The following is a 14,281-nucleotide window of genomic DNA, read 5'->3' as shown; positions in this document are numbered from 1 at the left end:
GACCTTAAGGAGAATGCTATTTATGTGTGTTCAAAATGCTTAGGAATGAAGACTAAGCAAAAGCTATCCCATGGGCTTCATCCAGAAGAATCAATGTGTGAATGGGGAAAGAGAGAATTATGGTGATTCCAAACATGTTCAGACTTGAATTCCATAAATCAATCTTTACTTCTAGAACAGAGGTCCAACCTTGGCAATTTTAAGACTTGTGGATTTCAACTCCCATGGGGAATTCTGGGAATTAAAGTCTACAAGTCTTAAAATTTGCCATGGTTGGACATCCCTGTTCTAGGGTAAACTTATTTTTTTTGCACTTCTCCCTCCCTCCCCGGTCCCCAAGCAGTTAAGGAAGCTTTGCACTTTGCTTATTTGCTCTTTTACTCCCACCTTATTTATAGAGCCAGTTTCATTCATCATTCACGACACAAGCTGAGATCTTACGCATATGCTAGAGTGGCAGTAGCTGAATAAGCGTTCCTGTTTGATTCTGAAATTTCAATGTTTACGGCTTTGTTTTTGTTTTTACTTCACATATGAATGTAACCAAGGGCTAACATGCCTTGACAGCACACATCCAGATTATCCTAAAGTGGGAGCAAAGAGTTAGAGAATGTTGTTTTTCATATGGATGTTTGGAGGCAAGAACTGGTAGCTCTGATGTAACTCCCACTAATGAAACCAAGTTTCCTAGTGAAGAAGAGTATTAAGACATATTTACTCAAAAGGAAGTCCCAAATAAGAGAATAAGTCAATATAGCTACCATATGCTTCCTTCTGATTAAAATCACTAAGTAGAGACAGCAAAAGAAAGTGGAAGGGGATGGAAAGAGGGTGTCAAAGAAAATAGGAGTGTGTGTTTGAATAATAGAGATGGAGGATTCACCATTGCTCAGCCTTGGTCTCCTCCCTCCCTCCCCTCCCCCCAAACTCAAAGAAAAATTGGAATCTGAAAGGAAAACAACAAAGAAGGATTTTCAGAATCTGGAGAGGCTGTTATGTTCCCGCTGAATCTTGCTGCCTTTTCAATGCATGGTGGCTGTAAAGCCTTCCTTCCTTACTAATAATTTACTCAAAAGTTAGCCTCACTAAGGACACTGGAACTTACTCTCAGGTAAAAATGCATCCTAGAATGTAATTTCAACAACTCTCATTTCTGGCTTCAAAACCAAGAGGAATCTTTTAGCTCCTTTGTTTGACTAAGTTTTATTAAATGGCATATACTATTGTGATTATGCCTTTTAATAAAATCACTTAGTTGGAAACGGTGCTCCTAGACTCCTGATTTTTTGCAGTCATTTGACTATCGTGACTCTCTCACTATAATGTCTCAGTCCATTTGCTCTCAACTGTATTTTTAGACGAAAGGACCTTGGTCCAATCATTTACGTTTTAAATTGGGAACTAGTTTAAATTCTCTGAAAATAGAGACAAGGATTTTTCTCTCTGCCTTTCTGGAACTGGAACAATCCTCTTAAACTCAGTGGCGACATTTTTTTCCCCCCTAGTCGACTCATTGTCCTACAGATCTCTGAGAACAATAGGTTTCTCTGGATTGGTTGAGAGAGGGGGACGCTATATGTTTGGAGAACATTGGGGATATATAGAACAAGGCAACATAAATTGCAGATTGAGAGAGGACCCTTCTGATACTAAATGCAACTGGAAATTTATGAGGAATGGGGGTTTTGCTCATATGCATGTGCTCTCTGAGGTTGTTTCAGTTTAGAAATCGGTCTGTCCCTAAATGGTACTACTTTCATTAAGGGGATAAAATAGGTAGCCCTCTTGTTCCAGGTGCTATGGAACAGGGGTCTCCAACCTTGGCAACTTTAAGCTTGGAGGACTTCAACTTCTAGAATTCCCCAGCCAGCAAAGCTTTGCTGGCTGGGGAATTCTAGGAGTTGAAGTCCTCCAAGCTTAAAGTTGCCAAGGTTGGAGACCCCTGCTATGAAAGATAGAGGAAGTTAGAGGATGGGGGAGGGTGTGCATTAAAGCCAAGCACAGTTGATAGCTTCTTTTTTGTGTGTGTGTGAATGCGGCAGCATCTAGGGTGCCTTTAGTTCGGCTGCTCATTGCCTGTGCTGCCTTGTTTGCAGAACATCCAGGGGATGACGGGCACTCCCATGGTGGCAGCCAGTCCGGAGAGACACGACGGCGGCTTGCAGGCGAACCCGGTGGAGGTGCAGAGTTACCAGCCGCCCTGGAAAGTCCTCAGCGATTTCGCCTTGCAGAGTGACATAGATCAACCGGCTTTTCAGCAACTCGTAAGTGTCAATTCCCTGCAGCCATGAATGGCCCACTGTGTATACAAAAGCAAGTCCTGGTGCTCATTCCTTTGAAACACTTCGGTATCCTTGTTTAACCCTCTCCCACCCTCCTGGCTGCCACGTCTTCAAGCCCTGGATACCAATTCCCCTGTGTTTCCCCTTTTCTGTAGCAAGAAGCAGGCGCTTTGCTATCTTCATCTCCATGTTCTGCCTTTGCCAACCTGACTGGATTCGTTCCTGCTGCTGCTAGGCATCCTGGGAGATGGAGTCCAATCCATGTGGAAGGGCACCCAGGTGGGGAAGGTTGCTCTGTATGAAGGGCATGGAGATATACACAGAGTAGGATGCATCCAGTTAGGAGTGTCTTATTAGCCATTTGACACTATATCACAGCAATCTAGGCCCAGAAATCTAGGATCTGGTTGTGCTATTAAAAGAATAGGCTTTGTGTTTTGTTACTGTTGGTTATTGATACTTGGGTCATGGCCATTGCCTGTTTTTTTTTTTTTAAATTAATTGTGACAGAAGGCAGTTAATTTTGAAAATATTATTGCAAATGAATTTTTTTAGAAATGATACATAGCAGACGATATCGCAGAAGAAACTTTTCACCTTCACTTTCTTCCTTCACTGCCCCTCCAACATTGCAAGAAGCCCTTTTAAGATAAGGTTTATTACAATTCTAACACATAAAATATGCCCCTTTCCCCATTTCCAAATTAGAATGTATTTATGTTCCTAAGGGATAGGCTCCTTGGGTGGCTTGAAGGAAAGCCTGATCTCCCTAGCTGAAAATTTGATAGTTTATCTTAATTGATCAATAGGGCTGAGCAGTTAAAGGGCATTTGGCAATTGCTGTTGTTATTTTGAAAAATCACCATACCTTTTCTAACATTAAAACTACTTTGCAAGACTTAGGGTCCATCCTGGATGTAATTAGAATATTTTTACTTTACTTTATTAATGTCTTTGGTATTTAAGAAACCTAGCTTTGTGCTGCTTTATAGCCTTTTCTCATCTTATGATTTAATAAATTGTTATTATTGATTAATATGAAGCCCCGGTGACACAGTGGTTAGAATGCAGTACTGCAGGCTACTTCTGCTGACCGCTGACTGACTGCAGTTTGGCAGTTTGATTCTCACCAGGCTCAAGGTTGACTCAGCCTTCCATCCTTCTGAGGTGGGTAAAATGAGGAGCCAGATTGTTGGGGGCAAGATCCTGACTCTGTAAACCGCTTAGAGAGGGCTGTAAAGCACTGTGAAGCGGTATATAAGTCTAAATGCTATTGCTATAATGCTTTCATAGACAACTTCCCGTTAAAAACAACAAAACCCATCTTCCTACCTAAACTCCATTTTTATAATCTTTCCAGTCTGTATGAACATAAGATACATTTCCAGAAGTTAACTTCCATTATAAATTGAAAATCCAGGAAATTCCATTCTATACTGTACATCGAGAGGACCCAAAGGTGGGGTGGGAGAATGGACTGGCCAAGTATGTTCAGCACAAGTGATACAGGAATACCTCTCCCGTCCCCCACAGGTCTTTATGGCCAAGAATTGAACCTGCATTTCCTATAACCAACACCAACAAAGTTTGCCTGGTAGACGCTCCAACCTGCCAGTGTTTTGCCTCAGATCTTAAACTGCTTAAGATTATGGGCATTTGTATGGACATTACGGAATTGTTGCCAAGTTATTTTTGAACCCATCAAGTGAGTACACTGATGAAATACAACGTTAATAATGGAATATAGGTTGCTAAGGTCTAGGCTGTGTGTGTAGAATATAGAACAAATCTTAAATATAAAATTTGAGATTATATCTTCTTTTCTTTACATTGTTTTGATGGTAACAGTATTATTATTTTTTTTAAAAAAAATCTCTACAGGTGTTCATTGCTATATTTTTTATACAACTTAATCCCTTTTATTTATCCCAAATAGTCATAGGGATTACTTTCTATATATTGTCATATTTGCCAGTGTAACAATTTGTTCAAATGCACAGTTTTTTCAAGTGTCTATGTCTTTCTTTTATGTACCAGTACAGTGCAATCGTATACATTCCTATTAAGAAGTAAGCCCTGATTTCTTCAATGGGACTTACTCTCAGATAGGTTTTGTAGGATTGCATTGTTAAGTGATGTATTTCTTACTTTCCATTGCCATTAGATCCATTTCTTTTTTTTAAAAAAAACATATTTACATTTGGTACATGTAGAACATGCAATATTAACATAATATTAATGGACCAATTTTGACTCAAAAGCCAATAGGAATTTATCACTGTGTTCTATTCTTAGCTCCCTTTCTTAACACTTAATCATTTGGTAGTTCATATGGGATGATATTGTCTGCAATATATATGTCAAAGTAAGTGATTTAAGGACAGAAGTTTAGCCATAATTCGATTTCCTGCCCTAGGTGTGTTAAAACCAGATCTTAAATGTAAGAAGTTATATTTTATTTGAGATTTTTAAGTGATTGAAATTCATAGTAGGAATGGTAGGACATCTGAGAATGGGTTGGTGTAATTTTACCAAATTCAAAGAAAACATCTAAGTTTTTATTCTAGAAATATATCTTCATAGTCCAAGCTTCTTTTAATGATATAGTGAATGGATTGTTTCAAGAATAATAATAAAAATAATTTTATAGAATTATTGTGAAATAGTTTATACCAGGGGTGAAATCTACTTACCTGCCCAACTGGTTTGGAAGTGCGCACATGGACCCTCTGCGCATGTGCAAACCCTTCTGCGCATGCACAGAGGGTAAAAAACAAATTACTTCCTGGTTAACACCAGGTCGTTACTTCCTGGTTAAAACCAGGAAGTAATGACGACTGGGTGAGTGGGCGGAGCCTTATGCCACCATCGCTACCGGTTCTCTGAACCACTGGCCGCCATCGCTACCGGTTCGGCCGAATCGGTCCGAACCAGGAGCATTTCACCCCTGGTTTATACCGCAACACCTGACTTGAAAAGACCTATTTAATTTTGACAAACTGACTTCCAAAGAAATGCACTGAGAGAAATCTGAATGTACGTTTAAAAGAAGTAAAATGTAAAGGCAGCATAAAGGGCACCCCTACAAATGAAAACGTCTATAATATATTCTGAAAAGGCCCATACTAGTTACTAGTGTGTAATAGACTTCCTATTTACTGGGAGGGAAGTTTTAGTTTTTATATTTTATTTCCAAGACTGTGTGTGTACTTAGATGGGATTATACTGACATTTCAATGCTTCTTTTAAAGATGCAAGTGACTGATAGAATTTTATGGGAGGAAATGAGACTTAAAACATAGTGGAAGATTTCATGATATAGTACAATGTGAAAAAAAAATATCAGTATGACAAAAATAGAGAAAAAGTCTTGAGTGGGAGAAAAATCCATATGGAATTAGTCATAATGAGAATCTGATGCAGGAAATTTGTCTTTTAATGTGATTTGTCAAAAGAGAGTTTAACTAGATAGTTTTCAAACTTGGCTAGTTTATGAGTTTACTCCCAGAATTCACCAGTCAGCATTCTGGTTAGGGAATTCTGGGAGTTGTGCTCTACACATCTTAAAAGTTGTTCAGGTTGAGAAACACTGTTCTAACCTTTTGGCCTTGCTGACATTGAGCCCAAAGAAGAAACATCTTAGCATTCATATTGATGTTGTGCTAAACAAAAGCAGCTTCTTGAGGCAACAATATACCTAAGTGTGATTCCAGAATCCTTTGTGATGTCACAGAAGATTCTGTGATATGTCTTTCAGGAAATGAATCTTTTGAAGTTTGCCACCTTAGTGATGGTTTTTAATTTGAATGGTTCGTAATGGAACTCACTCACAGTAGCTCCAGTTACTATGACAAAACAAGGCCTTGGGCATCTCTGAATACATAGTTTACAAGGACTTTTGATTTGATCCAATAAACTAACTTACTTTCTTTCTTTTTCTTTCTTTCTTTCTTTCTTTCTTTCTTTCTTTCTTTCTTTCTTTCTTTCTCTCTTTCTCTTTCTTTCTTTCTCTCTCTCTCTCTCTCTCCCTCCCTCCCTCACTCCCTCTCTCTCTGATAAGGGGAAAATGGGGTTTTACACCACATGCAGTTATATCATATTCTGAATTCCAATGACTTGCCTGATCTTGGTTTGTAGCAAAAGAAGGCATCCCTCACATTTTCTGTTTCAGAAATAGCTTTTCATGTATACAATTTTCCTACAATCTAACTGGCATCTGACTTTCAGTTTTTGAATATTACTTTTCCCCGTTCAAAAAAGACTCCTGATCTTCAGTAGATAGTGGTGCTCTATTACAAATGTCCACATCTTGCTTCAATTCCTTTGGCTATCCGGGTTTTCTGATCAGAAAACTCTTCGCGGGATGAGTTTCTTCACAATGTTTTCATCTGGGATTTAATTGATGTTTTGGGAAGCCAGGGAGGCTGCAGACAATCAGAGAAAAATTTGCCAAATGAAAGACAAGGCATTCACGCCAGAGGTGGCCTTCACATGTAGCAACCAGTTTGCCTAACATTGAAAATGTGAGCGTGCACATGCGTGCGGCATCACAAAACACGATACATTAACAAATGTATCACTTAGCAACATAAATTTTAGGTTCGGTTGTGGTCGTAAGTTGAGGAATACCTGTGTAGGGTTTCAGTGCTTGTTAAATTTTCATTTAAAATCCCGATACATTTTACTTGGCAGTCTACTTAACCTGATAGTGGAAGAAATAACTTTCATTAAGTTAAAAAAAAACATATTGCAGATGGCTGATTCTGATTTTAGTGATCCAGAAAGATCCTGAGAATCATTCACTAACTTTCCGAAACTGTACAGCACTTCATAAATGGGATCAGTGTCCCTTCAGAAAGGATGGTTCTACATACAGAAATAAGCTCTGTTCATGTAGTTTAATTCTAGTACTGCTGTTTTAAAATCTTTCTACTTTAAAAAGAGATACATTTCTGTATCTCTTTTCTTTTCTTTTCTCTTTTCTTTTCTAGAGGAAAAGCGATGGGAAAAATGTTTTTCTTCCCCCTGAAACATATCCCTAATAGTTCTGTGAGATGGGTTATACATTTCTAGATGAGAATTTCTTTCTCACAGCTAGTATATGAAGCATCTTTTGCATACTGTATTTCCATTAGCGAGGAAGTGGTACAGGGACTTGTGTAGACCTCCTTCATTGTGCGATAATCTCTCCAGTGTAATGCAGCTCCCCTGGTTGGTTAAACATCAGTTAAATATCCCAGAAGCCCAAATTGGGCTTTTTTCAGATAGGAAGTTGAAGGGAGGGGATAACAGGAAGAAACCAGAGTAAGAAGGAGTTCTATAACAAAGACAAAATAGGAGCAGTTTGCTTTGCAAGCATAAAGTTGCTCAAAACACCACCAATTTAAATTTTAGAGTAGCTTGAAAATGAGATAGAAAATAAGACCGGAAAAGATAAAGCTCTTTTTCAGCAGAAGAAAATTTTCAGAAAATTATAGCATGGCATTATTTTGAAAGTTGCTCTCGGTAATCATAGCATGAATTTTGTTTTTTTAAAATAACTGCCTTATGCCATATTTGTTGATCTGCAGATACCTAAACATAACATGTAGACTGGTATATATGTTTTTTTTTTTTAATTTGATTTATATGCCGCCCTTCTCCGGAGACTCAGGGCGGCTTACAATGCGTTAAGCAATAGCCTTCATTCTTTTGTATATTTTATACAAAGTCAGCTTATTGCCCCCACAAACTGGGTCCTCATTTCACCTACCTTAGAAAGGATGGAAGGCTGAGTCAACCTTGAGCCTTGGAGAGATTCGAACCAGCAGAAATTGCAGGCAGCTGTGTTAATAACAGGGTACACTAAACCACTGTACTATCAAGGCTCTTGATAGTACAGTGGCAGTTGTGTACTCGCCTATTTGAAATATGTGAGAGAAAGGATGTGTTCCTATTCTAATTGCTATTGCTATATATATTCAAAACCAACCCATTGTTTTTGCACTTGATTGCAAATATAGAATATCTATAAAATATTTTTTTAAAAAAATTCATTTCACATGCTGTAATTTCTGGGGGAGGTGAGAGGAAATAACTGACTGAGCTCTAGGAGAATTGCATTAATTTCAGAACTGGTTCCAAAACTCATTTAAAGTAAACTATTCAATAAAAATTATTTAATGGTGCTTCCCACTTGGATTGAAGCCTTAGGATTTAGTGCAACTTGTTAATTTATCAATTGATTTGTAGGGTGTATACAACTGGAGAAGTTCTCATAGTCTGTAGATTACCAGCCCAGCTATTGTATCTTGCATGTACAGTAATAAAAATAGACATATGCAGGGCTGCCTTATATGTGTGCATAGACAGATAAAGAAAAAGAAAAAGAGAGAGAGAGAGAGAGAGATACCTTAGGCAGCTTTAAAATTGTGAGTAATTATGCGGCAATTTTTTTTCCCCTGTTATGTTTGAAATTTAGTTCTTAGTGGCAAAACTCCCACTAAAATTAGAATAATTTCACAATTGGCTAGAATTTTAATTTATTATATTGTGATCCCATCATTCATCTGAGAGCCCAAAGAGGCACAGATGATAAGACGTGTCTTCTTTTTGATCCTAAAAGCCCTGGGAAATAGTTAGGCCAAGATTGAGCGGCAACTCCAGAATGACAGAGTGAGTTTCATGGTCTGCCTTCCTCATCCAAACACAACACCTTCATCACCTTATCAAAGATGGTTGTCATTTTCCTAGTCTCTGCCAGACTCATGGAAAATGTTAGATGGTAAGGTGACTTAAAGGTTGGTAAGGTTGGAACACCTCCGGTTTAAGATGTCCAAATCTCTCCTGGGTGCTGCTGCTCTCGCTGCTGGCTGGGGGATTCTGGGAGTTGAAGTCCACCCATCTTCAAGCTATCAAGGTTGAGAAACACTGGTCTAGTAGAACTAAAACAGAAGTGTGGATTGAAATTATTCGATAGGTATAATTTCAACTGCCCGTTAGCATATATGGATTTTTAGTAGAGGACCACTGCTTTGCCAGTGGCTTCGCTGAGAATTTTTTCATAGACCTGGATATATGATGAATTTGTGATGAATTCCATCCACTGGTTAGTGTAATTCTACTTATCTACTCTGTGACATCATGGGGGAAGACTTCTTTTAAAGCAAGCTACTTGCAGATTTGTAAAAGAACGGGACCCAGCCTGAGACCAATAGACATAGCATAAAACTGCAGAATTGTGTCTGAGGGTGAGACCTTTCCTAGTCATACTCAGATTCTTTGTGCACCCCTAGGCAGAAAACCCCTTCCTGGCTCTGTCAATAATATTCTCCAAATGTTTTCTGCCATTCTCTGATGCTTCCAAATTAGCTGCCAATGGCAGCCCTCTTTGTCCCCATCCCCTGAATTTATTTATTTATTTATTTATTTATTGGTTCGATTTATATGCCGCCCTTCTCTGGAGACTCAGGGCGGCTTACAATACATTTTTTTTTTTTGCTTTAATTTATATGCCGCCCTTCTCCGGAGACTCAGGGCGGCTTACAATGCGTTAAGCAATAGCCTTCATACTTTTGTATATACCTGCTTAGTAGGGCTTTCCCCCCCCCAGCGGTGTTCCGGGTCCTCATTTTACCTACCTCGAAAGGATGGAAGGCTGAGTCAACCTTGAGCCTGGTGAGATTTGAACTTGCAGTAATTGCAGGCAGCTGGTGTTACTTAACAGTGCTTTAGTCTGCTGCGCCACCAAGGCTCTTACAATTGTTCTAATATGGAAACATTCAAAATTTTCTCCCATCTGCTTTATCTGGAACCCAATCTTTGGCTGAATAGGTTCCCCCCCCTCTACTAGTATCAGTATATTGTCAGTGTAATACAAACTGACACTGTTTAATCAGAAATCTGTTTCACTGCATTTAACAATATAACTGACTCAGAGTAAGAATTCATAGGGCTGTAGCCTTTCTTTAGAGCAGGGGTCCCCAAACTCTTCAGTTCATGAACTTTTTCCCGAAGTTTCAGAAGTTTCTTCATTGGGCCCCAACCTTTATTATATGAAAATAATTGAATACATTGTACTTTCACAGTACTGTGAGTAACTGCCTCTTGGCTAAATCCCATCAACTCTTGGGTGTCAATATTGACCACTTTGGAGAGTTCTGTTTTGGAGTCACATTCCTTTCACCACTCACTACAATACTGGAGAGCAATACTAAAACTGACATGCTGATTAATATCTCGGCCAGTCAATATTCGGTGAAATCCAAGGTTCTTTGGAAAATATTACATATCAAACTTAGTGGCTTTTACTATATGGGAATTGCTTAATGTTGCCTTTCCATTTCTCTTTATTCTAGTCGTAACTGCTGATTATGCCTTATGTTCTCAGCGACCCAATTTTCCATTTGGAATATGTTCCCAAACCAGAGGTGGGAGTCACTTACCTTCCCTACTGATTCGCAAATGTGAGCGCACCCGCCACCTCTGCGCATGCACACGGACTTCTGCGCATGCACAGTAGTTGTGCATTACGTCCGGGCAGGTGGGCGAAGCCTCCTGCAGTTGCCGCTACTGGTTCGTGCAATCTGGAGAGAACCGGCTAAATCCCATCACTTTCCCAAACCTACTGGCATAGTTCATGACTAACTCAGGGTAACTTTCTGGAATGGAAAGCAACAAATAAATAAACAAATAACCATTTATTTATGTAAATAAGTACATAAATAAATAAATAAAAGGAGTTTAATTCAGAGATCCCTTGTTTTTCTATTCTTACGCTGGGATTTTGGTTGGGGAGAAAAATGTAGTCCCTCGCCCGTAAAAAAAAGAAGCCGAACACAAAATGGAAGAGGTTGACATGGGATGAGAAGGTTAGCATGGGTGCATTTTTACATGGCTCTTTGGGGTAACATTTATGTAATGTGGATACCTCTAAATAAGAATTTGTGCTGAAGAAACACAACCAATGATGTTTTGAAAGTCAGAGAAACAAAGACCTTGGATTTGATCTAAGCTTTCTTACACTTGTCATAGATCCATGACATCCTTGGAAGCTAGTAATAACTGAAGTCCCATTAATCTCCAGTAACGACTAAATCTGGATCCAACCCTTTTCCTTTTCTTCGTTGTAAACTTTCTTTCTTTCTCTCTCTCTTTAAACATGTTTGGCAGGTTAATTTTTCAGAAGGAGGCCCAGGCTCCAATTCCACCGGAAGTGAGGTAGCATCTATGTCCTCCCAACTCCCGGATACACCTAACAGCATGGTAGCCAGTCCAATTGAGGCATGAGGAACTTCTTTGCGCTGTTGTGGGCCTTGAAACCTTTCGCCTCCTGCTGGAGAGAGTGGGAAAGCTGTCAAGTTTGGGGACTCAAGACAAAAATGTAGAAAAGGAAGGAAGGAAAGAAAGACAAAAAAAGTATTTAAGACAACTTTGTTCATGAACCTAAAGCAAAGGAAACTCCGTGAACTGTCTGGGGATTCTTGTTCAGTTTTTTTTTTGTTTGTTTGTTTGTTTGTTTGTTTTGCAATGATAAGGTAGCAACACTGTGAAGACAATCATGGGATCTAATAATACTCCAAGAACAAATGAAAATGTTGTTCACATGATGACTATGATGATGATGATGATGATGACGACGACAGTATATCCATGCAAAAGAATCATAGGCGGATCACAAGGAAAACCAGAAAAAGATGTTTGAGAAACAGAGAGGATTTGTACCCACGAGGATCTCCTATTTTCGCCCCAAAAGGCATATTTCGGTGACTGCACATCCTGGAGGAATGAATAAATAAGTAAATAAATAAATAAATAAATGGAAAGAAAAAGAGAAAAGAAAAGGAAAGGAAAGGAAAAAGAAAGAAAGAAAGAAAGAAAGAAAGAAAGAAAGAAAGAAAGAAAGAAAGAAAGAAAGAAAGAAAGAAAGAAAGAAAGAAAGAAAGAAAGAATCTATTAGTAGTAACTATCCTAACATGAACGGTGCTCTTTCTATGCTGGCCTTCCCTTTGCCAAATTAAATTAATGTTTAAAAAGAAATCAGAAGGAGCCCTGGTAGGTTGCATTTTCCCAGATTAAGAAGGGACCATCTGTAGCTTCTCTCCTCCCCCCTTATGACAGAATGAGCCATTATGAAGCTGTGGAGCTGGGTCTTTCTTTCTTTCTTTCTTTCTTTCTTTCTTTCTTTCTTTCTTTCTTTCTTTCTTTCTTTCTTTCTTCTCTTCCTTCCTTCCTTCCTTCCTTCCTTCCTTCCTTCCCTTCCCTTCCCTTCCCTTCCCTTCCCTTCCCTTCCCTTCCCTTCCCTTCCCTTTCCTTTCCTTTCCTTTCTTCTCTTTCTTCTCTTTCTTTCCTCAGACTTATTCCAACTTTTGGGGTTTCCCCTAGCATGTACTGTAGCTTTTTCTTCTGTCCCCTTCCTTTTATTTTTATTTTTCACCTGCTTGGGGGGGGGGGCGACGTTTTGGTGAGATTCTCTTTTCTCTCTCCCGGAGTGATTTCTTTTAAAAAGAAAAGTTTGTTTTATTTCTTAAAATCCAGTCGAAAACTTCCCTTGCAACAAGGTATACCTCTCTTTGGCTATTTAAAAAAAAAAAGTATGTTGGGGTATTGTTTCTGACTGTTCAATAACATTCCCCCTCCTTTCCCCCAAAGATGTGTATAGTTCTTCACTTTATTATTTTTTTAAAGGATTTTTTTTTCTTCTTCCTATTTTCTTTGCTGGAAATAAAGGGCAGGGGTTTTTTTTGCCTCTGTCTCTATTTTTTTCCTCTCTCTCTCTCTCTCCCGACCCCACCTTTCTTAAACTTCGTTGTTTGTTTGCTCTTGCATTGCAAAAAATATATATAAAGTAATTTATTATTTATTATCCAAAGACTTGCCACTTTTTTTATTGTCCTGATTTATGTTGATTGTTTTTTTTGGCTGATTTTTTTTTTTTTAAAGGGTGAGATTCATGAAAGATAGTTCTTCTCCACAAGACCCGGTACAAAAAAATAAAATTGCTAACATAACAAAGGTGAGACTCCTTTATGCAGGAGAATCTATGGGTGGATCTCACCCAAAGGAAGTATGAAGGATGGGGAGAGTTATCTGGTCACCCCTCCCTGTCTTTGAATGTTTATGTCAGGTTTGTGGGGCTTTTAAAACTTCCTAATGGTTTGGGATGTTTTTTGTTTTTGACTTCTCTCTTCCTAAATAGAATGAAGAATGATAACTTCAGGAAGTATTTCACTCCATACACTTTTGGTATAGAGAAACAATAAACTAATTAAGAATGACCAAAGTACCCTCTTTTATATATATATATATATATAAAAGCGGGTGTTTGTATGTAGGTCTTTGGTTATTTGGGTCTTCTCCCACGTAAAATTGGGCTTCATGCTTCCAGGAAGCACGAAGCCAAGAACACCAGCCTAAAGATGACGAATGAGACGTAGCCAAGACACTTCCAATTTTACGTGGGAGAAGACCCGAATAACCAAAGACATATATATATATATATATATATATCTTTAGCCAGGTTCTACCTATGTAAACCAAGATATTATGCTTACGTAAGTAGAACCTAGCTAAAGAGAAATACACATAAAACTTACGAAATATATATATATATATATATATATAGAGTTACTATTCTATATTTATATAGGAATGCACTGGAGTTAGCTGCTAAATACTGAATACAAAATATTACATTCTAAGCTTGGAAGAAACTCTATGTAATATTTTATGAAGTGCATCAAGAGCTATCTTATAAATTTCTAGATCAGAGATTACAAATAAATAAATAAACCCAACAAGCTTCTCCCTTTTCCCTTTAAGAATTGTGGTTCTGGAAAAGTCCCATCAAGACTATTTTGGATTAAATACGGTTAGCTTTTTTCCCCCTGCCACCGTGTACCAATTTAGATCCGTAGCAGCAATTTCAAAAAACGGGGGACTATCCCGCAAACAACGTGAAGACTTAAACTGAAAAGGAAAGCATAAAGGGGGCAACAAACTCAACGTTTGTTTACAACTCA

The 14,281-nt window shown here is 38.5% G+C and overlaps 1 protein-coding gene across 1 annotated transcript in view; it reads left to right on the top strand.

The window, feature by feature from the left end:
- ISL1 (ISL LIM homeobox 1) overlaps positions 1–11,549 on the top strand; it is a 28,881-nt gene extending 17,332 nt beyond the window's left edge. Inside the window, exons 5-6 of the mRNA XM_070935899.1 lie at positions 2,097–2,264; positions 11,433–11,549. Coding sequence (XP_070792000.1) covers positions 2,097–2,264; positions 11,433–11,549 — 285 coding nt within the window. The remainder of the gene's footprint in view (positions 1–2,096; positions 2,265–11,432) is intronic.
- The last annotated feature ends 2,732 nt before the right edge of the window (positions 11,550–14,281 follow it).

This window comes from Pituophis catenifer, unplaced genomic scaffold (genome assembly GCF_029215685.1).
Source record: "Pituophis catenifer annectens isolate HBS135680 unplaced genomic scaffold, rPitCat1.0.hap2 SCAF_2, whole genome shotgun sequence".
NCBI classification, from domain to species: domain Eukaryota; kingdom Metazoa; phylum Chordata; class Lepidosauria; order Squamata; family Colubridae; genus Pituophis; species Pituophis catenifer.
The sequence above is the reverse complement of the archived record's forward strand: the minus strand, read 5'-3'. Positions and strand labels throughout refer to the sequence as shown.